Consider the following 21,074-nt stretch of genomic DNA (forward strand, 5'->3'; position numbering starts at 1 on the left):
AACTGGCCTTCCAGATTCAAAACTGTGGACAAGGAGGGGATTTCATATAAAAATTGTTTTATTTTTTCACTGTGATATCAGGTCAGATGAAGTGTAAATAAGTTGCTTTGTAAACAAATCCTTATCAGTCAGCGTTCTCTGCCGCCTCCACATTACATCAAGTGTAGTGAAGAGAAGCAGCAGATGCAGGCCAGATGCTAGAGATTTCAGTCATATATGCACCTAGCCAGTTTTCCTGTCAATTCTGTCATCATTGGAAACCATTTTGTTTTTTAGGTTCAATCGAAAGAATTTTTCATGAAACTGAAGGGGGGGAAAAAGCGACATTAACTGTATAGTTTTAGAATATGGGAAACTACAAATCAAGTGTTTCTCTTTGTTTTTATGTCTTCAACTTCAACTATTACACTAAAGACTCTTTGGTTCCAGAAACTCACCAAGCACAATTTAGGACTGAGCTTTGACCTTTGACATATTAGGATGAAAGATTTATCTTAAAAGTAGCAGGTGGGCTTCTTTCTCAGCCTCCAGAGAAAAAACAATTCTAGTTTCTAAGCTATAAAGATAAAGGGACATTTTATATTGTGTTTATTTTGTATTTTGAGAACAGGTGCTGTTTTAATAGAGATTCCTCAAGCAATATGTAACATGTAATAATTATACAATTTTTAAACGATGTATTTAAATCAGGTTGATCTGGTTGCCTAATACAGAATTCCATGCAAAAACTAAAACTGGAATATTGTATTTGTAATAAAGACTTGGTTGAACTGCATCTCCTCTGTCTCAAGATTGTGTTTCTTAAGGACTCTTACATGTCCAATAAAGTTCTTGACCACTAGAGGGAGCAACCAACATTGGTTTTCCGGAAATTCAAGCAAGTTCGGGGACAAATTGGCATGTAAAAGGGTTATTTGCATTACTCAGTAATGTAGGGTGCTGAAGAAAAAAGTGCTGTAGACATGTCCAGGCATTTTGCGCATAAAAATAATGGAAGCAATAGAAAAAAAAATACCTTTCGCTGCTGCCATCTCCTGGTAGGACCAATATGATATGATAAACTTCATGCTTTTAAAAATAAATAAATAAATAAATAAATAAATAAATAAATAAATAAATAAATAAATAAATAAATAAATAAATATTATTAAGCACTGTTAAAAAAACAATGAAACGTTTAATTGTTTACGACTTTGAAATGAAAACACCTAATTGGATGCCTAAAAATATACATGTATATTTTGGTTTATGACAGAATAATTACTTTTTGACATGAGGTTAGAACAATAGCTCAATTTCATTTTTGCGAAGTCAATTAATTTTGATCGGCGCGGCGCACAGTAGCGTAGCGCCGCCGCTATGTGTTGTTTTGGTTAGCTTCGGCTAGCTTCATGCTTTTCTCTGTAGCCGGTTGTTGCGGTGATGGCTCTCCCATGAGGTGGGAGAGCGGGACTGCTTTTCTCTGATTAAACATTGACTCGAGTGTCGCTGACATGGCCGGGGTTTTCGACATAGACTTGGATCAACCGGATGAGAATGTCTCTGACGACGAACTTGAGGATGGGGTGAGTTTATTGCTGAGCCCGCCGTTTGCTAGCTAACTAACTAGCACTTGGCAGCTTTGCGGCCTGTACTGCTAATCTCAATTCCACGGCTTCCATTATCGGACATTTCATTACTCGCCTTTGCCTCTTAAGTTTTGCTTATGTTTAGACTTTTATAACATAATGCTGTGACAGAATTACAGGCCCATTCGAACCGCTTCCTGTGTCTGAAAGGTTAAGGTTTTTATCGATATTGAATGTAGGCACTAGATTTGAGCTGAACCCTGCGGTTAGTTTAGCTCGGTAAAATACACAGTAAAGTTGTACATAAATTCTCAGTAAATAATTAATATGGAGCTTATACTAGATCAAGTAAGCTGAAATTCAAATTCGTGATATTGCAAAACAACATAAGTGTTACTCATAAAACGCGAATACTTGTCCGACAATAGAGGTACATGCGGTTTGATGCTTTATATTAGTGTCTGACGCCGCTACGTGTATTAACATGTAAATGATCAAGTTCAAACCTATTTACCTTGAAATATAGTTTATTTGTAAATAATTTTGCGAAATTAATTATTACTATACTGAGTAACAGTATGTCATTATGCTAACATGTCTGTCCAAAATCTCTGCAGTGTTAGCTAGTTTCCCTTCCACTTTTTACTTCAGCGTCATGTTAGAAACCCCCTTTTTGTTTTTGTTTTAAATTTAACTAAATATGTATGGATTTTATTTGTTATGAATACGAACCGCGTTTTTTTAAACTTGCTTGGAAATGACTCTGTATTCATATCGTTAAACATTAGCTTCAAGTTAGCATGTATATTGGCTTTAATGTTTGTTTACATTGTTGTGTTTTGTTGTCGCTTTTGCTTTCAGACCCAGCATGGTGAATACATGGACCAATGCAGCAGCTTTGAATTGTAAGTAATGATTCACTGCAACCTGACTGATTTGGTCAGCAGTAGGAGCTACACTTCTAACACTGACCTACCCATACAGTGGAGTTAAGCTCAATTTATTAATGTGATTTTTCATATTGATCATTATATGCTCAAATTACTTTATTTTATAAGTTCATCTAATGGCTGAATGCACTAAATGTCTCTGAGAAAGACTGGGACGTTTCCAGCAGTAAAATTAACAGCTAAAACACCATCAGAGGGTTCTTTCGCATTGCTGTTCAGAAGAATTTCTTGGATCATGTTATTGAATAATTAACTAGCAGGAAAACTTCAGCTTTGTGGTTTTCTGTAATAATCTGTGCACAATCCTGATGGAAAGCGTCTTATAGTTGTTTAAGCTGCAGCTGAAGCTCCTGATCTCTTTCAATTTAACAGAATCAAGTTGAGTTGGACTCAATTCAGATTATTTATATTGCACCGATGACTCCAGATGTCCTCTCGAGGTGCTTTGCAAACATCTGCAATTTTTATGCAGTCTTGGAAGCCCTTTGAAGAAAACTCTTTGGTTTTCTGCTGTCTCACTGTCAACTGAAAGATCCCAGCCAATGGGCTGTTGCATTGTGGGATGCGATAGAGTAAAAAGTAAAAAATGGTGCCACGTTTTTTATTATTATTATTTTGTAAAGCATAAAGCAATTCAAAACTGTGAAGACGGCTCTCTAAATAATGCGCTGTTCTTCTCAGAGAATTTTACCTGAAATATTACCCAGAAACACACTGATATATTAAATTCTCCATATTTCCTCCTAGCTCAGAACACTGAAGCCCTGTGTCTCAGTGAGACTGACCTGCATAAATAAAAGTTAAACGATTACTGATTACATATCAGTACTAGGGAGGCAAGTTATCGATTAAAGAGTTAATCTAAAGTTGATTCATCTAATTGACTGACTCAACGATTAATTGGTAGGCGACTGTTTTCTTAAAAACCTGAGCTTTCTCTTGAATCGAGAAGGTCAATCGTCTTTTTTTGACATGAAGGGAAAAAAGTTTTATTACACTAAATTTCAAAAAAAGTAAATCATATTTTACCCATTTTTTACGTCATTTGTGTCAAATACTGACTGAATAAACACATAATTGTGGTTTTCTCACAAGATTAAACTTACATGTATTTATAAAATATAACACAGGAAGTCACAAGTTTGCTGAAGCTAAAAATATTAGATGACATATGTGAAATACTAAATACCCCAGACTTTATCGCCTTCGAGGCACATTAATCATTTTTGATTGAGAAGTTGATGCTGCTCCGTCATGCAGCACGACTGAATGAGCGCCATTAAAGCGAAACTTAAGGAACTTATCTAGTTTTGAAATAAATCTAAATAAATCTAAAAATATTTCAAAACAGAACCGGATAAAGTGCATTTTGTCATTCCACCCCGAACTCTGGGCCGTTTCTCTTTACCGTTCTGGTAAGGCCACCATCTTTAATTCTGGCTTCGCTCAAGGATGACCAGCGGCGCCCTCTGCTGGATGGCGGCCAAACTACAACACTAAAAGAACGTCTAAGCGGACGTTATTAGTTTGATTGGAACTAATTTTAATCTCGTAAACCATTAATTGACAGTTAATTGTAAGTCGATTAATTGTTTGCATCCCTAGTGCTGATATATGCTTTCTAGAAACGCATGTTGAAGCTGTTCCGTTTTCCACTGGGCTTCATCTCCTCATCTCATCAAGCAGCAGGAATGCTTAAACAAATTATCCTTCAGAGAAGAAAACGTTGCTGGCTTTTATGAGTTAAAAGTAGTAAAGCTGTTCCTTTCACGGCTATTAAAACATCCTAATTAAACACCAACTGTTTAATAAGGTCAAGAATTTTTTTTTTTAAAAAGTTACTTTTTTTTTTTTTTTTTGCAGTTCTTGGTGTTTTCTGGTACTTTTTACAGACATGTCTGAATAAAGCAGCGAGGAACATTAACCATTCTTACTTTAACAGACTGATCAACAGTTTAATGCTTTAATATTGTTTCCGTGTCTTGAAATGCTTTTCAGGCCTTTCAGTAGGCTAGCAACGGTTCTGGTTAAGCATATAAAAGAAAACACACACAAACACAAGTCATTTTGTTGTTTTTCACTCCAAAACAAAAATAAGAAAAATGTGTGGGAGTGAAAATTTTAGCTGTACCCACTCACCTCATTTAGTCAGCTTTTGTTTTTGTACCTCTCTTTTTCTTTTTTTTTTTGCAAATTAGAAAGGTTTTGCTCATGTTTAATTCTTTGTAAGTACTGCCTGGTAACTTGTTTTAAATTTTTGTTTTCCAGCAACATGGACGGGTGTGAAAAGTTTGAGATCTCAGAGAACAGCGTAAACAAGGGAACGGAGCAGATTGGACCGGAATGCTTTGAGCTGCTGAAGGTTTTGGGAAAAGGTGGCTATGGAAAGGTGAGGCTTCATATTTTCTGCTCACCCTCGACCTTTTCCTTTTGATGGATTACTTTTCATTTTACATTTTTGAGCCGATCACAGTGAGGTTCAGTAGTTTTCCTCTCATTTTCAAGCTTTTGCTGAAATAGAGAACACGACAGTAGTCCACAGTGATCCCAGTCGGTGGGGGATTTTTACACCAAAGGGGTTTGTTACAGGAAATGTCAGCACAGTTTTACGTTGTCATTGTTGTTTATCAACTCTGCAGTTCCGCTACGTCAATATTTGTGTTTGTGGTTAAAAGAAAAAACAAAATGTTTGGACCCTGAACCATCAGATCTCACATTCATTGCTTTCCAAAAGTATGAATAGCTTCTGAATTTTTACACATTTTGTCATGTTAAAACCACGAACTTGTTTTTATTTATTTTATTTGCAAATCCTGAATTTAAATTTGTTTTTAGGCCCATTTACTCACATCTATCCATAAAAAACACCATCCCTACTTCAAAAAACATGGTGGTGGCAGCATCATGCTGTGGGGGTACTTTTGAATGGTTTGAGCAGGACAGGACAACTGGAAGAAAAGTTATAGAGGCTGCAGAAGACCTTTGATTGCGGCGGAGAATATCCTCTCACCATGTTAATAACCGTAAACATGCAACTACAGCTACAGTTAATTGGTTTAAATAGAATGGACCAGTCGAAGTCCAGAACCGAGGTATTTTTTTCTATTTGTTTAAAATAATCTGCAAACATTTCAACTTGTGTTTTTTTTTTTTTTTTTTTTGTATAATATAATTTCTGCAACAAGGCAGTTTAAAGTGCTTTACTCCATTAAAAACGTACATTAACCGATTATGAAACAAGCAGTGAATAATACATTTTGTCAAATGTCATCAGCAAATCCAGTTATTATGAATCAAAGACAGTTCTAAACTGGTGGGGTTGCTTTTAGACTTGACTTAAAGAACGTCAATGTTTCAGCAGGCTTGCAGTTTTCTGGAAGTCCAGATATGTGGAGCACAGAAACCGAGTGCTGCCACACATTTCAGATAATTTTGGTGAAAAAAAAAAAAAAAATTACATTGCACATTGATGTGCTCTTTTTTTGTTGTTGTTGTTGAACATCACAGCATGTCTTGCGGTTGTAACAGAACGTGTGAGAAAGTTGAAGCAGCAGGAATATATATATGGAAGTTACTGGAAGGCTCCTCTGCTGCTGTAAGTGCTTTTGGCGTAGCGACGGCGCCCTGTTGCTACGCCAGTCCTGGAAGCGGTGAGCCGTGTCCTCATTGGTTTATTTTTGTAATAGCAGGGATGGGTCTTAATCATCACAGGAAGTGGAAAAAACGTGAAAGTCAGAGCAGTTACTTGTTGCTGACTTCGATGAATCGTTCTGCTTAACTGCAGATTCCGACGTCATTTCAAGTGGAAATCCCCCCAGTTTGTCTGGAATATGTCTAATTACGCTCTAACCTCGGATTATTATCTAATCGTCGTGTCTACTTCTGGTAAATGAACTTAAACTTATTGCTGTGGCTGGAAACGTTGCTGCTGCTGCTGCTGCTGCTGTTGTTGTTATTGTCGTCCTCCACCCCCTGCTCAGGTCGGCCCTCACAGCGAGCGCAAATACCAGCCAGATGCATTAAACAAACTACCTGTGTTCTCGTTGCGATGACTGCATAGTTTATTACTGGGACATGGCTCATTATTAACCGCAGCTCACATCAGCCATAGCTATTACGTCTTCAGGAAACATTGTTTACAGCTGGCAGGTCCTAGAAATACCTGGTATGTAATTGCTGGTTGTGTTTTAAAATAATTGTGGTGAATCTGGTGGAAATGCCTCCAGGGCGAAACACCGCCGCACGACACGCGCCGCAGCAGTAACTTCTGTGACAATCCATTATGTTCCTTCAAAGAGCAGAACTTGCATTAATCCATTGGATTTTATTCCTGCTCGCTCCACGCATGACGCTGCAGTTCCAGTTTTCTCCGAAGACTGAAATCATGTAGCTCTGTTTGATATTAATGCTTTCCTGTTCTATGGTGTGATTTTAATTTGACAAGTAATTTGGTTTGCATTTGATGTTGTCATTCCAAATGGTGCAACTCTGCCACCTGCTGACGTAAATCAGCTCCTGCAGGTCTTTGAAACGTTAGTTAAGCCTGCTGCCAAGAATAATCACGATAGATTAAAGTGAGCATTGTTATGACGTATGTTTCTTTTCAAGGGAAATTTTGTTTGTAGAGACGTAATCCATTTTATTTACGGTTTCAGTTGTGTGTGGTTTTTGATACTGTTTATTGTTTTTGGTTGTTGTTTTGGATATTTAAGATATCTTCCAGTTTCAGAGTTAAATGTTCTTTACAAAATGAAAGTTTCTTGGTACTTAAAAGCGCAAATTTGCATTATCATGCTATTATCAATGTCTTACTTGAAAATGGTCTCAAAATAACGACATGATTGTTTATTGATAAATGGCTTTTGACATGATGAGTGTTTTGTTTTCTGTTTTCTACGTCTTTTTAATAAGTTGTCTTATGTTTTTTACCTTTTTATTTTATTGTCATCCTTATTATTACTATTGTCTCGGTTTATTATTATCTGTCCTTAGTGTAAACATGTTGGTTTTTTTGCGCTTTTTAGTTGAAGCTAAAGAGATTTGACATTTAGATAGTGTCCTACATAACAGTATATTAGAATAGAAAACCATTTTAAAGCCTTCACACACTGATGAGCTCATAGTGCTGCATTGCTGGTGTGTTTTCAGCTTCAGACTGACTGATTCTTATCGCTGTTGAATTTTTTTTTTTTCCTTCAGGTCTTCCAGGTTCGCAAAGTGACAGGCGCTGCCTCTGGGAAAATCTTTGCCATGAAAGTTTTAAAGAAGGTCAGTGGATCTACTTTCTCTAATTTCCTCTCGTACGTCAGAGGCAACCTCTAATCTGCACGCGCAAAGCAAATATACTCCGCGGGGAACAATCAGTGGGTGATTATTCCATGCATAGTCGAACTCTTGAGCAGCGCAGCTCTTGTTTCTCTTCCTTCCCAGGCCATGATTGTGCGTAACGCAAAAGACACAGCACACACCAAAGCAGAGAGGAACATTTTGGAGGAGGTGAAGCATCCCTTCATCGTGGACCTCATCTATGCCTTCCAGACTGGAGGAAAGCTCTACCTGATCCTGGAGTATCTGAGCGGTAAGCACGGCGGATTATAGCTCATGTTCTGCCATGGTTTCTATAAATACGGGGCGTAACGTGCTTATCAAACTTTGGGTAAGTTTATTTGTGTAATAGATCTTGAAACAGATTGTGGTGACTGCAGGTGGAGAGCTCTTTATGCAGCTAGAAAGAGAGGGGATCTTCATGGAAGACACGGCGTGGTGAGAAAAATCTCCAGCTACAGACACTGAAAACACATTAATTAGAGGGGGGGGAAACATGCAAAAGTCTCCATAGTCCTGTTAAAAATCCAGGTTTTTGTGATTTTAAAAAGTCGGACCAAGAAAAATCATTTGAAAGGCATTTTCACGTTTGATGTAGCAAATCAGCTAAGGGATTTTGGCACTCCCCTAATTTATGCCAACTGTTTTTGTAACCATTTGCTAAAATTACGGGTTTCCGCCGTTGCTAAAGTGTTTTTGCCGTTGACAGTTTCTATCTGGCGGAGATCTCCATGGCGTTGGGTCATCTGCACCAGAAAGGGATCATCTATAGAGACCTGAAGCCTGAGAACATTATGCTCAACAACAACGGTACAGACGGCTCCCTAGACTGAGGAGTGCAATCACGTTCACACACTTTTAAAACATCTGTACGTTGTGCTGAAGATCTTTTACGGGGTTTGAAATTAGAAGCATGGAAATATTCATCAAAGTGCAAACTTTTGGAGTAGAAGCCGACATGTTGGACACCAACTTCTGGTCACTGATTGTGACTTAACAATGCCGTGTTAGTTGCCGTGGGTGATATGGACTTCAGGTTTTATTACGATACCGAGTTTTGCCCGGAAAATCTGCTAAGCCCACTTGTCGTGTTTTTCTATGAAAAATATTAAACAGGAAATGTGAAAATATTCCTGGATAATTATGTTACTGGAAGACATTGACAATGTTTAAAGATACAACTGTTGTCTTAAAAACAATAAACAAAAAAAAACCCAATATGATTAAATTTGGCAGATTTTTTTCACTTATAAAAAATGGAAAAAATTATAAATGGAAAACGCTCAGCCAGTGGAAGTAGTAGTTTTTAAAAAATCAATATTTGAGAATTATTGACCTAAAATAAGTTCTTATATCTTGCTGAAAAGTTAGTTTTGTCTTATTTCAAGGGTACTAAGATATTTGCACTCGAAACCAGGCAAAAATACGTGGTAAGATTGAATGTCTTTTCAGTGTTCGTGAACAGAATTGTTTTCTTGTCGAAAGTTGCGCTCATCTCCACCTGCTGCCAGCTTTGAGTAAGCTCTGCGCTGGTGGCAACAACATCCCCTCTCATTTAGAGAAGATCCCGAAGTCCTCTTCACGACAAAATGGAAGCCTGGTGTCCTAAATTTTCAGAGTTTACATTTGGTGCGTGTGTTTCTTCAGAGGAAAACCATGATCCCAAAACACATCTGGTCCGGTTTGCTATCAGATTGAAAACATTGTGCGTTATCCCCATTAAAGCTCCCGGCACAAGTTAGCAAAACAAGGCATTTGCATCTCTGCCAAAACCTTTTGACCATGACCGTGCGCATTCTTACATCTGACGTTGATATTTGTATCACGTGAGGAACCTGATTCGAATCAGTTGTGAGTGCACCAAACTCAGAGGCCTCCGTACTTTAACGATTTATTGATCACCTGGCTTCTGAAGCAAGTCTTCTTCTGCTTTGCAGGACATGTGAAGCTGACAGACTTCGGTCTGTGCAAAGAGTCCATCCACGACGGAACGTACACCCACACTTTCTGTGGAACCATCGAGTACATGTACGGTAGTCTGTTGTCCTGCAGTCCCTGTGGATTAATTTGAGCTGCAGATGTTGAGGCGTGTGAACGATGTCCTTCCTTCCTCAGGGCTCCGGAGATCCTCATGAGGAGCGGGCACAACCGCGCAGTGGACTGGTGGAGTCTCGGAGCGCTCATGTACGACATGCTGACTGGAGCAGTAAGTCTGTACCGATCTCCTTTATTTATTTTTTTTGTTTGTTTCTTCATAGCTCAACTCTTGAAGTAACAAATCCAAGAAGAAAAGATTAGTTTCTGACCAACCTTTCTCTGTCAGCCTCCATTTACAGGTGAAAACAGGAAGAAGACGATTGACAAAATCCTGAAATGCAAACTCAGCCTTCCACCTTACCTCACATACGAAGCAAGGGAACTCCTGAAAAAGGTGAGCTGCTCAATGCCTCGCTAGAACTGATGATTATCTTAGCAATCGGTTAATCTATTGGTTATTTTGTCGATTAATCGGATAAAAAAAAAAATTCCACCGATTATTTTCATTTGACCACTGGAGACTTTTTTTATACAATGTTAGAAATACATGAAAAGATGCAAATAAATAATTAAATTAGTTTTCTACGTAAGAAAATAAACAATTCATTGCCTAAAATGCAACAACACAATATTCCTTTAGTAAATCTGATCTGAGTGAAGGCAAAACAAAGGTGTTTATATTTTAAAAAGCAACATATATTTATTTTTGTACAGTTTTGGCTTTCTGTTTTGAATTGTTGTTTTTGACTCTGTATACTCGAGTTAAACGATTAATTGATTATTAAATTACTTGACAATTATTTCAGCAACAGATTAATCACGATTAAACTGATTAATCGTGATTAATCATGATTAATCATTTCATCCCAACCAGAATGCTTCAACCTGGTGGGGATGAAACTCCACCACAGGTCTGAAAAAGACTGTATTTGATTATCCACACCTGGCAAATTTATCAATGACAGGGGTGGGGGGGGAAGAGGGGAAAACTGTGGAAATAAAAACGTAAAAATGTCTAACGAAGCTGGAAAATCCCCTCTCCAACCTGTTTTCTTCCCAGCTGCTGAGACGAAGTGCCTCAACACGACTCGGCGGTGGATCCGGTGACTCTGCTGAGGTCCAGGTAAACACATCCATCTGCATCCTGAAGGTTGAAACACTTCGCCTGTGGTGTATCTGAAGGGAGAAATGACGTTTCCTTCCAGGCTGACCCGTTCTTCCGGTTTATAAACTGGGACGATCTCCTCGCTCGCAAAGTAGAACCTCCCTTCAAACCATTTCTGGTGAGTCTTTTTTTTAAAATTTCCTTTCCATTTTACTGCTAACAGTTTTGCTAGTAGAAGCTTTACAGACATTTCTACAAATAATATCCCAGTTTTGTGACAGGCTTGTTTCGTAGAAATCAATGATGACCCCTTTTAACTGCGCGGTGATTAACAGTTTGGCTTCTCCTGGCAGCAATCAGCTGACGATGTCAGCCAGTTTGACTCCAAGTTCACCAGCCAGACTCCAGTGGACAGCCCCGACGACTCCACGCTCAGCGAAAGCGCTAATCAAGTCTTCCTGGTGAGTTCGACGGAGCGGCACACCGTCTCAGTTAGAGAAATCCTGGGTGATAAATAGGTCTTATTTTCGCTCTTTTTTAAAAATATTTTTTAGCTCAGAGTGATCTTAGCACGCAGAGGGCCGCCATTTTGTTTGACAAACGTATTTTACAGCTTCTCTTTATGTGGACTTTGAATTCAGGTCAACTCTATGATGGAATATTAGGGCCACGCTCAGATTTATTTTATGAGAATAAAGTCATAATGTTACTAGAATACAGTCGTATTAATACGCAAATAAAGTCTTAATATTACCAGGATGTAGTTGTAATATTCAGAGGATGGAGTGGTAACTCCAAAAAATCACACACCCCAAAAAAATAATTACCTGAACTTTATTCTCATTAAAGTGACTTTTTCATCATTTTAAGATGTTCTTCTGGTAAAATTGCGTATTTATTCTGCTATTATTATGACTATATTTTTGTAATTAAACAAAAAGTTTTGTGGCCTGGCCCCAATACTCCGTGGTACAACTTGTGGTTGGGGTGCACCGATAAATTGGCCCCAATTTTCCTTAAGTTTGGGAGAACGGTGATCAGCCAATCTCTGTTGCATATGAAGCCGACATTCTTTGCTGTGAGAGAGAACTGACAGACCAGCACAACCTCTGACTTCTGGATGTGCGCGGTTAACAATAGCCCTGAGCGTCTTCACATCCTTAAAGTCTTATATCCATGTAGCAAAAGTTAAGGCTTTGAAATGTCTTAACTTCATTTTAAAACGTTAGTTGACCTTAAATTGTTTTGCAGTGTTCATGAACAGAATTGTTTTCTTAAATTTTGTCTGGGCATGGCTTTTTAAAACTGAATATTCTGTTTTGTTTTGGTTTTTTTCTCAGGACTTTTCTGTCAGGCAAAAAGTTTAAGTCACACTCAGGCATCTTTGCTGCGTTTGCTAGCATACCCTTGCTAGCTAACTAGCTTTTTCTTTTGCATCTTTAACGAGTTGGCTAGATAGACAATGTTTGTTCATTTCTGTTGAGGTACAAGTCTTAAATTCCAATCATACGGGTCTTGAAAAGTCCCGTATGACCTGCAGGAACGCTGTGGTCACCCCATTGTTGCCAACTTGTTAACTTATATACTTAGCAAGTTTTTAAGGCAAAAATAATCTGAATCAGTAGGTCAAGCTTTTTAAAGATCATCGATCGACCATAAAACTGCACTTGGGCAGAGAAATGGTTTCCTCCAAACAAAATCACACAGCTATTATAACATGTAGGAATAAGACTGATTGGTTCTTCTGTCAGGACAGATCAAGCTTTAAACTGTCTGACTCATGTCAACAGTAACCTTCTTGGTGGATCTCTAGCAAACTTCCCCCCAGCCCCCCCAAAAAACAAAAACGTTATTGCCACTTAAATGTCAAATGGCTTATACTTTATTGATGTAAAAGCCGTGTAGTCATCGTCTTTGGCGAGGACTACAGCAGAAGAAACAAACCCAACACGATGCCTCCTGACCCTTTCAGCTCCCTGATGGCACCATCATACAAGGAGATCTGCTGGATGCTGTTGACAAAAATTCTTGTTTCATTCCTAAATCTTGAACTTAATGTCCCTGATTTCAAGTATAAATCCCAAACTGTCTGCGATTTGGTTTGCAGGTATTCTGCAAGTAAACGTAGAAAAGAAAAAGAGCAGTTTTGTCCGTAATGTCTCTCCTGTTTCTTTTTCACCGATCATTGTCTTACGAGAACCGGTTAATGCCTCCCATGTGTTTTACACACACAGACAGACACCCCCGCCTTCCCTCCCCAGTTTTCCTGGAAGCTTCTCGGCCTCTTCCACCACATTGCATGTTATGGTTTACTCAATTTCATTGCTCATCATCAGCTGTGGGTTGTTTTTGGAAATCTGGTCTTTGAAGAGGTGGGACTCAGATGTCTCTCTTGTTTGTTGTCCCTCTCCTCTGCTGCAGGGTTTCACGTACGTAGCTCCGTCTGTGCTTGAGAACCTTAAGGAGAAATTCTCCTTCGAGCCAAAGGTCCGCTCCCCACGGAAGTTCCCTGGAAGCCCAAGGACACCTGTGAGGTAACCGTGCTGTTTTTGTCTCGGGTTTTGTTGAATCACCTCGGTCTTTGACAAGTTTTTCCAAAACAAGTCTCCCCCTCGTTGATGACTCATTTGCTGACTGTGTAAATGTAGCTCGCTGGGCCTTGCTGGAGCTGTGGTCAGAGCATAGTTAAGTAATACGTTTGCTCTGAGTCTGTAGATACTCCGATTTCCAATCATTGGCTTTTCTAAAGTTGCTCAATTAGCTGATTCTGTTTTCTGTTAAAGAACTGTTGCTGAACTGCGATCATCACGTAAACAGTCAATTGTCCCATTCGGATCGTAGCTGTGCAAAACCCTCAATATGAATCACTTTGCCCTTTCTCATCATCCAGCTTTATCCATCAGAGTCTCAGGTCCTTTGTGCTTTCAGAGCAGACTGTTGAGATAGCAGAACCAAAGGGGGCGGAGCTTACAACCTCGCAGTGTTTCCTTCATTGCAGGCTTTTGTTCTTTTATTGAAAGCATCTGCTATCTGCATCAGATTGTTTGTATGCTAATTGTGCCAGTAACAATGTGTTTCTACAACAAAGTAGTAAGGCCAGACAAAAGAATTTATTTACTTTTTAAAATAATGAGAATAAAGTCAATATTATGAAGAAAAAAAAAAGTAGTTTTAATGAGAAATAAAGCTTTGATTCAGTTATCAAGATCTGACGTTACCAGTTCGGCAAGTCTTTGTGTTTTGTTTTGTTGTTTTTTTTAAATAGGCCATTTTGGTTTTTTGAAAATCCCGCTACTGATAATATTTTGATGCTGATGTGTTGAAAGAAAAAGCATTTCCTGATTTGTGAAACCGATACAAAAACTGTGACGCTGGTTTAATGATATCCACAAAGCTAACACTGACCACCTTCACCACATTCTCCAGCATTTGTCACTTCTTCTGTGGTTCCACAGTCCGGTGAAGTTCGCCAGAGGGGACTGCTGGCCCCACGGGCCCCCGCTGACCGACTCGCCAGCCCTGCTCTCCCTCAGCAGCTCCATGGACCAACCCATGGAGGTCTCCACGCCGGAGCAATTGGACATGAGCAGCGGCTTCACCACAGAGACCTCCGCTCCCCTTCCCATCAGGCATCCCTCCGGCCTCCACGCGGGGTCCTACAAAAAGCAGGCGTACCCCTTGAACTCCCGGCGGCCAGAGCACCTGCGAATGAACCTATGACACTCAGCTTATCTGTGAACTCCTCTCCTTTTTGCTTTTTTATTTTATTTCATTTTAGACCGTTTCTGAAACTTTTTGACTGACCACTTTGACGCAGATCACCAGCTCTTCCAGCAGCGCCTTCTCCACTGGCGGTGGTCTCGGTTGAACTCGGCCGGCATTATATGATTTTACTGGTGCTCTTTTAACTGCGGATCTGCACTGTTTTTTCCTACAATGTTCTTTTTCTAGGACAGAAAGAGTTTATTTCTCCTTTAATACGCCGTTTTCAGGCGATTTAAAAACATGCTTTGGGATCACGTATTTAGTCGTTAAACCTTTCAGACGGACCAATCATCAAATCCCTGTTGTTTTTGGGTCAGAGTGGGTAGGTGCTTGATGGTAAAAAAAAAAATTATTTTAAAAAGCATCTATATAAAGAAGATTTCCATTCCCAGTCATGAGCAAACGCTGGCGCTGCTTCTTGCCGTGTAACTGGAATGTTTGCCGCTGGGCTTTTCTGCAGAAGCGGCTTTGTTTTGAATGTAAACGTTCCAGAAATGTTCATCTTCTCCACTTCCTCCATGTAATGACTCCCGAGACTGTAAGACAGTGCGGTGTCATTGTTTTGTGCAGAAACAGGTTTTCAGTGTTAAAGGGAGAATTTTTTTTATTTAATCTTTTTTTATTATTTTTGGAAGCTGTGTTGTATGAACTGTGGAGCTAAGCCATTTGACCCCCTTCTTATATAAAACTGACCGCATGGTGGGTGGCAGATTCCCCGTCTCTCGCAGTCCAAACACTTGGGAATTTCCTAAACGGGCCAAACGCACTGTTCCAATTAGCCTGCTGCTGTTGTTTCTGGGAAATTTTGGAAAACAACTGAAGAATCACCGAGTTATCAACATTGAATGTTTTGTCCATATTTTATATGTATATTTTTTTTTTATCATACTGACACTGTTGTACTTTTTTTTTTTTTCTTATTATTTGCATCATTGATGTTTTTGTAAGCAGTGATCAAGGCTGCAACAACAGATTAGTGTTTGACTGAACTGACTTTATTTCATATAGATTCCTGTACTCCAATCAGTCACTCCTCTTAGTTTATTTTTAATTTATTTCTAGTGCCATTTTGCTTCCACTGCATTAAGCACTCTATGCAAAATGACGTATTTATAATTGTAGTATTAAGAGCTACAGAATGTTGGGTTTTTTTTTTCTCACAGTAATGATGTACAGTGTAATTTTTCTTTCCACTTAACTCATCTTTTAACCTCTGATGGAGCTGGTTTTTATTTAATATTGGCAGTATTTATTTTGTGAAACATTATTACATCCATAAGGGATATTTAAAGAAAAATAGTTTTTTCTAAGACTGTTTTATTGCAGATATAAACCAATGGGAGTGGCATTGTGCCTTTAAGTTGCAGTGTACATGATTGATGTACAGTTAGCTGTAAATGGGATTAGCTTCTGGATTAGGCTTGGATTGATCCCCAACTTTCACTCTTAACAGATGTGCACTTCTTTGCTTTCCAACATTGGTGTGGGACGTTCTGACTGGAACGACTCTAAAGCACCTTCCACATCTCGTCCGCAAATCTAGGAATGGCGACATGTATCATGTACATAACGGAATCAGAATTAAAGCAATGGTTTGTAAATCCCGACGGCTCGATGGATTGCTTGGCATGCACAGTGGAGGGAGACGGCAATAAAGTTTTCCACGTTTTTTTAGTGTGGAAATCTGTACAAGTAAATTGGAAAACAATTTTGAGGGGAAAAATAAACCGAACTGAACGTGGTTGGATGAGTGTTGGTGGCCTTAAATACTTTTGCTTCATCAGAACGTCACATTTTTACAGCAAACGGAGCAAAAGCTGTTGGATCAGCGGAAATCTTCCAACAAATCGACACGTCAAATTTGCACAAAGCAAATCAAATGTAAATCTTTATTCAGATAATTGATGAATATAAGTGAAGTTATTTTAATACATAAAATAGAGCCCAATCTTTGGTCTTTACAAAAAGAGTGAAGTCACCCCCATAGAAAAATAATTTATGTGAAAATCAATCTCAAAAGTTGGAGTTTAAATCAGACATGAAAAAAAGCACACCAAGATCTTTGCCCAGAGTAGAGGTTTGCCTTGTTTTACATTTATCAGTTCACCAGTGCTGGATGAAAAAAAAAATAAAAAATTGTGTATTTGTTCCGAGTTTTAAATACTTGATGTGATTCTTTTAGTATCCCGTGTCGTAAACTATTCCAGCAGAATCAATTCCGACACCTGGAAGGTTTATTTTGCCATAAAAGGTGAAACAAAAGTGACTACTACTCAAAAGGAAACTGAAAGTACATTTAAAAAAAATACTTTAGGACGCCCGTCAGATTTCTCTGGAAGAGGAGATGAACGGGTAGAAAACCACGCCACCTTCAGGAAGCCTCGCCCACTGAATAACGTGTGTTCAACAAACGCTGGTCAGGTTCGGAAAGGAGAAAAAAAAGCCGGATTATAGAAAAATTAATACCGCTGTCCCACATGCACACACTTGGTGGTCTGTGCCTGGTGAATCAATAAATCTGCAGGTGAGGAGAAGTCGCTCCGTCCCTCCACTTGTACACCTTGTCTGTGATGACGGTGCGGCAGAGCGGGCAGCTCTTCTCCCGGTTAAACCACAGAGCAATGCACTTGTCACAGAATACGTGCTGCGCAGGAGAAGAAGAAAAGCAGGTTAGCAACTTCTACATTTGCAGCACTTAGCAACTTGCTCCATGCGTTTTGCCGCATTAAAAAACATTTACTAAAATGTGTGATGATTTGGTTTTCGGATAATTATTAACATATTCTTGCATTGTTTTGGTTTTGAGAACTTTAAATAAATAGTAACTTTATCTAATCGAGGTATTAGTTCTCATGCTATTTTATATTATATCATAATTTGATACACCAATATTGAGTGATCCAAGTCATAAAAAGTATTTAAAAACTTTATTTCTGCTGATGCAGAATGAAATACCCAGTTTTTGTTAGGGATGCATCGATCCACTTTTTTCACTTCTGATACAGATACCGATATCTGAGGTTCATTATCACTGAATTGATTTAAAACGTTTCCTTTTTTAAACACAGAAATAAATTAGTTAGAAATGTATTTGATAACTCTGCACCAATACAGCACACTCAGATACATCAATAGCTTCACGAGCTTGGTCAAACATGTAAAAATACCTGGAACAAACCTTTCAAATTCTTCAGAAAGTGGAATTAGGAATTTTAAATTTAATGTAAAATACATATAATATGACATCACTCAGATCAGGACCAGACATAAATATCGAATCGGTGCATCTCTAGTTTTTATACATCTGAATGACCTGGCAGCTACTGATTCTGTCTGCATTAAGCCAACTTGTGTTGTTTTCCTTTACCTGGCAGATGAGAACCCGAGGGTCTCTGTATTCTCCTTGGCAAATGGGACACGCGTCTCCAGCCTCACTGCACTGAGCTCGTGTTGCTGCAGAGCCTGTATGCTGGAGCAGCATTAAAAATATGAAAAAAATATGTGTGAGCCGCACACACACACATCTGTTTGGAAGCCGTGGTTGTTACCGCTTCGATGAAGAGAGAAGGCGTTTAGCACTGACCTCGCCTGCTAGAAATATCCTCACAGTTTTCAGTAAAGATGTCCGCTGGTTGTACAACCCCAAAAGCTAAAAACGGGAAATGTTTGTTTGCTTCAATTTTTTAAAAGAATCTTTATTTAGGGTTACAACATCAAAAACCAGAGAGGAAAATAGTCACTATACGCAGCATAAATCTAGAGACCCACCTTCAGTACGAGGTAGAATAAAGCCAACAGGACCCCAGTTGTGAGCCCAGAGACCCCGTCAGACTCCTGGTAGCTAACCAGGTAGCGGAACCACAGGGGAACAGGTGCTGTAACTTGGTGCACTTGACCCAGTTCCTCAGTCAGCATCAACCACCGGCCCTGTACACGGAACAACCCCTCAGACACAACCACTCAACATGAATCAGCCTTTTCTTCTCTTAAACTACAATCGAAGCAACCTGCCGGTCATACCTGGGTTCTGTAGGTAACGAGTGCTGACGGAACCAGCAGGATAAGGCACTTTATTCCCATAAAGAGGAACTTTATAATGAAGTTGGTGATCCCGACTGCCCAAAGGATCTCCCAGAAACCCAGCGGCTCGATGGTTGGACTCAAGAAGATGAGGCTGGAAGGAAGTTGATATTCGAGTTACACAACGTAATGCTCTTATAGTTCAGACTTGGACTTCTAAAGGCTTGCAAAAGTACCATCCGGGCAAGAATCCTGTAATGTTTTTCTCACAGTTATGCGTTACTTTATGCAGTGGCGCCCATAAATTAGTTATTGAAATTACTATTTCAATAATCAATTCTTCATAATTAATCAGATTTGGTTTTTTTCAATGCTGTTATGTATAAAGACAGATTTTTTTTTTCACCTGGTCTATGAAGATTTTCTGGGGGTGCCACTGACTTTATGTTTATCACATGCTATCAATAAAATACAGAACAAAGTTCGAAGAATACGAATACTTTGGCAAGCCACTGAGTCAGCTGCTCCTCTTAGGGATAATGTATCTGAAAAATAATACAGATCAATACTGATGGGGGCTCACCAGAGCGTCTCCTCTTAAGTTAGTCTTTAGGTTTTACGGCATAAAGGGACAATTTGCCCCTCGGGCCCATAATTTTGGTTCTATGTTTGGGAGAATATCATGGTTTTTACCCAAGTGTCTCTTCCAAAAACATTTAAAAAGAAAATACGAAACAAGTGAGTAAGCCTTACGAGAAGTAAAGTGTCTCTGAGAGAAAAGTGTAGTACAGCAGGAGCGTGGAGGAGATGAGGAAGACAAGCAGCCATATGCAGCGCAGCTTTGAGTGACGATCCTGTAGGTGTACAAAGGAGGAACATTTTCTGGGATTTTGAAAGCAACATTGATGAATGTATCGTTCTGGAGCTTGGAAACTAACACTGGAGCTTACCTGAAGAAAGACTTGAGTTTGGATGTTTTTATTCACATACAAAAAAGTTGTCAGGAGGCCCACCCCAACTGCTAAACCTGGGAGAAGAAGAGAAAGCGTACCGGTTGACCTGTGCTCACAATTTACACTAATATTGTTATCCTAACTCGTCCTCACCCAGAACATGCTGTATGACCAGCTTAGCGCACAGTATGACGAGGAAGGGAAGACTTTTTTGGATCCAACGGAACAAGCAGCGAAGCTCAGTCAACGAGGCACTGGGCTCGCCAGAGTCCCCGTCAGGGTCGGGTGGGTCGAGCTCAGGCTCTGAGTTAGAGTGGAGCTGCCCCCGACTGTGTCCGTGTGAGTGGGGGTGGGCGTGGGAGTGCGTATGGGAGTTGACCCTGGACCTCCTGGACGATGGGCCTCCATTTGAGTCTCCAGAAGCCCCGGTCATGGACACCCTGACCTCGCTGCTGTCAGCGTTGGAAGCAGCAGCAGCAGCAGTAGCAGTAAATGGTGTCCCAGTGAGAAGCTCTGGTTGTAGATTTAAGGATAAACCGTTTCCTGCAAGAACACCCCGTTCACTTGGATTAGGCTGCATTACAGCAGGAGACTCCCTCAGTTTCAGTGCTCTTTTGGAATCACGCCTAGAAGGAAAACAGACCTGTCAGACAGTGTGTGATGTTCATGGTTCTGCAGCAGAAAATTATGTAAGTCAGTATTTATTTATATTTTTTACTTATTTACTCAACTGTCTCGCCATATTTAATAAGACTGATTACCAAAGTGACCAGCAAATACCCAAATAATGTTTTCAAGAGGGATTTCTATTAACGCTAGAAACTAATTCAGATACTATCCACTTTAGCAGCTCGACAGATAACACAGCTAACACTTTCCTCACCACAGCTAGCTGTTAGCAGCTAACAGCTGTTTCCCATCAGTTCATAAAGCTCCAGCTCACCTGTCATTCTGAACCCGCAGCTTCATGATAACCTTCTGGCCGCCATTTAGTACAAAACCCGGGTTTCCAAACGAAAGAAACGCAAAACTAAACGAAAACAAAAAGCAAAGCTGAGCTGCTAGCTTCTAAGCTAAGTGGTTCATGTAAGACATTTTGACGTCGAAAGCGTCACAGACTTCTTTTCTCTCCGGTCTCTGCGGGTGTAAAATGTAGCAATACCACCACCTACCGGAAATGTTTTGTAACTACAACTCCAACCTTGTAACAACCGAAATGCATCAGTAGAACCACCGAGTTAAGAGTGGCGTTGCTTTTATGAATTACAGATTTGTTTTAATCCACAGCCATACATTTCTGACGCTATTGGAGACCACTGCATGGTTCTGCTGGAGAATATAATTCTCTATT

At 39.5% G+C, this 21,074-nt stretch overlaps 2 protein-coding genes across 2 annotated transcripts; one reads left to right on the top strand and one right to left on the bottom strand.

Annotated features, from left to right (window-relative positions):
- The first annotated feature begins 1,195 nt into the window (after nucleotides 1-1,195).
- rps6kb1a (ribosomal protein S6 kinase b, polypeptide 1a) lies at nucleotides 1,196-16,357 on the top strand. The gene is made up of 15 exons (XM_032576512.1): nucleotides 1,196-1,565; nucleotides 2,430-2,473; nucleotides 4,787-4,907; nucleotides 7,718-7,786; nucleotides 7,949-8,096; nucleotides 8,224-8,281; nucleotides 8,553-8,653; nucleotides 9,781-9,871; nucleotides 9,959-10,049; nucleotides 10,167-10,274; nucleotides 10,941-11,003; nucleotides 11,086-11,163; nucleotides 11,339-11,446; nucleotides 13,407-13,519; nucleotides 14,441-16,357. The coding sequence occupies exons 1-15, from the start codon at nucleotides 1,494-1,496 to the stop codon at nucleotides 14,703-14,705; spliced, it is 1,530 nt and encodes a 509-aa protein (XP_032432403.1). The 5' UTR covers nucleotides 1,196-1,493; the 3' UTR covers nucleotides 14,706-16,357.
- Nucleotides 16,358-16,622: 265 nt separating this feature from the next.
- Nucleotides 16,623-20,851, bottom strand: rnft1 (ring finger protein, transmembrane 1). The gene is made up of 9 exons (XM_032576513.1): nucleotides 20,667-20,851; nucleotides 19,877-20,349; nucleotides 19,721-19,797; nucleotides 19,524-19,624; nucleotides 18,771-18,924; nucleotides 18,519-18,677; nucleotides 18,334-18,399; nucleotides 18,118-18,219; nucleotides 16,623-17,394 (listed from the first exon to the last, which is right to left on the bottom strand). Exons 1-9 carry the CDS (start codon nucleotides 20,690-20,692, stop codon nucleotides 17,260-17,262), a joined length of 1,293 nt encoding a protein of 430 aa, XP_032432404.1. The 5' UTR covers nucleotides 20,693-20,851; the 3' UTR covers nucleotides 16,623-17,259.
- Nucleotides 20,852-21,074: the final 223 nt, after the last annotated feature.

This window comes from Xiphophorus hellerii, chromosome 11, assembly GCF_003331165.1.
Source record: "Xiphophorus hellerii strain 12219 chromosome 11, Xiphophorus_hellerii-4.1, whole genome shotgun sequence".
Lineage (NCBI taxonomy): Eukaryota > Metazoa > Chordata > Actinopteri > Cyprinodontiformes > Poeciliidae > Xiphophorus > Xiphophorus hellerii.

What these genes read in the sequence shown, in the direction of transcription:
- rps6kb1a (XM_032576512.1), top strand. Translation starts at nt 1,494, where the DNA reads ATGGCCGGGGTTTTCGACATAGACTTGGATCAACCGGATGAGAATGTC. An exon ending in CAAGGGAACTCCTGAAAAAG is followed by an intron (nt 10,275 to 10,940) that starts GTGAGCTGCTCA and finishes TTTTCTTCCCAG; the next exon opens with CTGCTGAGACGAAGTGCCTC. An exon ending in CTCCCTTCAAACCATTTCTG is followed by an intron (nt 11,164 to 11,338) that starts GTGAGTCTTTTT and finishes TTCTCCTGGCAG; the next exon opens with CAATCAGCTGACGATGTCAG.
- rnft1 (XM_032576513.1), bottom strand. Translation starts at nt 20,692, where the DNA reads ATGAAGCTGCGGGTTCAGAATGACAG. An exon ending in CTGCGGGTTCAGAATGACAG is followed by an intron (nt 20,350 to 20,666) that starts GTGAGCTGGAGC and finishes TTTTCCTTCTAG; the next exon opens with GCGTGATTCCAAAAGAGCAC. An exon ending in GGATATTTCTAGCAGGCGAG is followed by an intron (nt 18,220 to 18,333) that starts GTCAGTGCTAAA and finishes ATGCTGCTCCAG; the next exon opens with CATACAGGCTCTGCAGCAAC.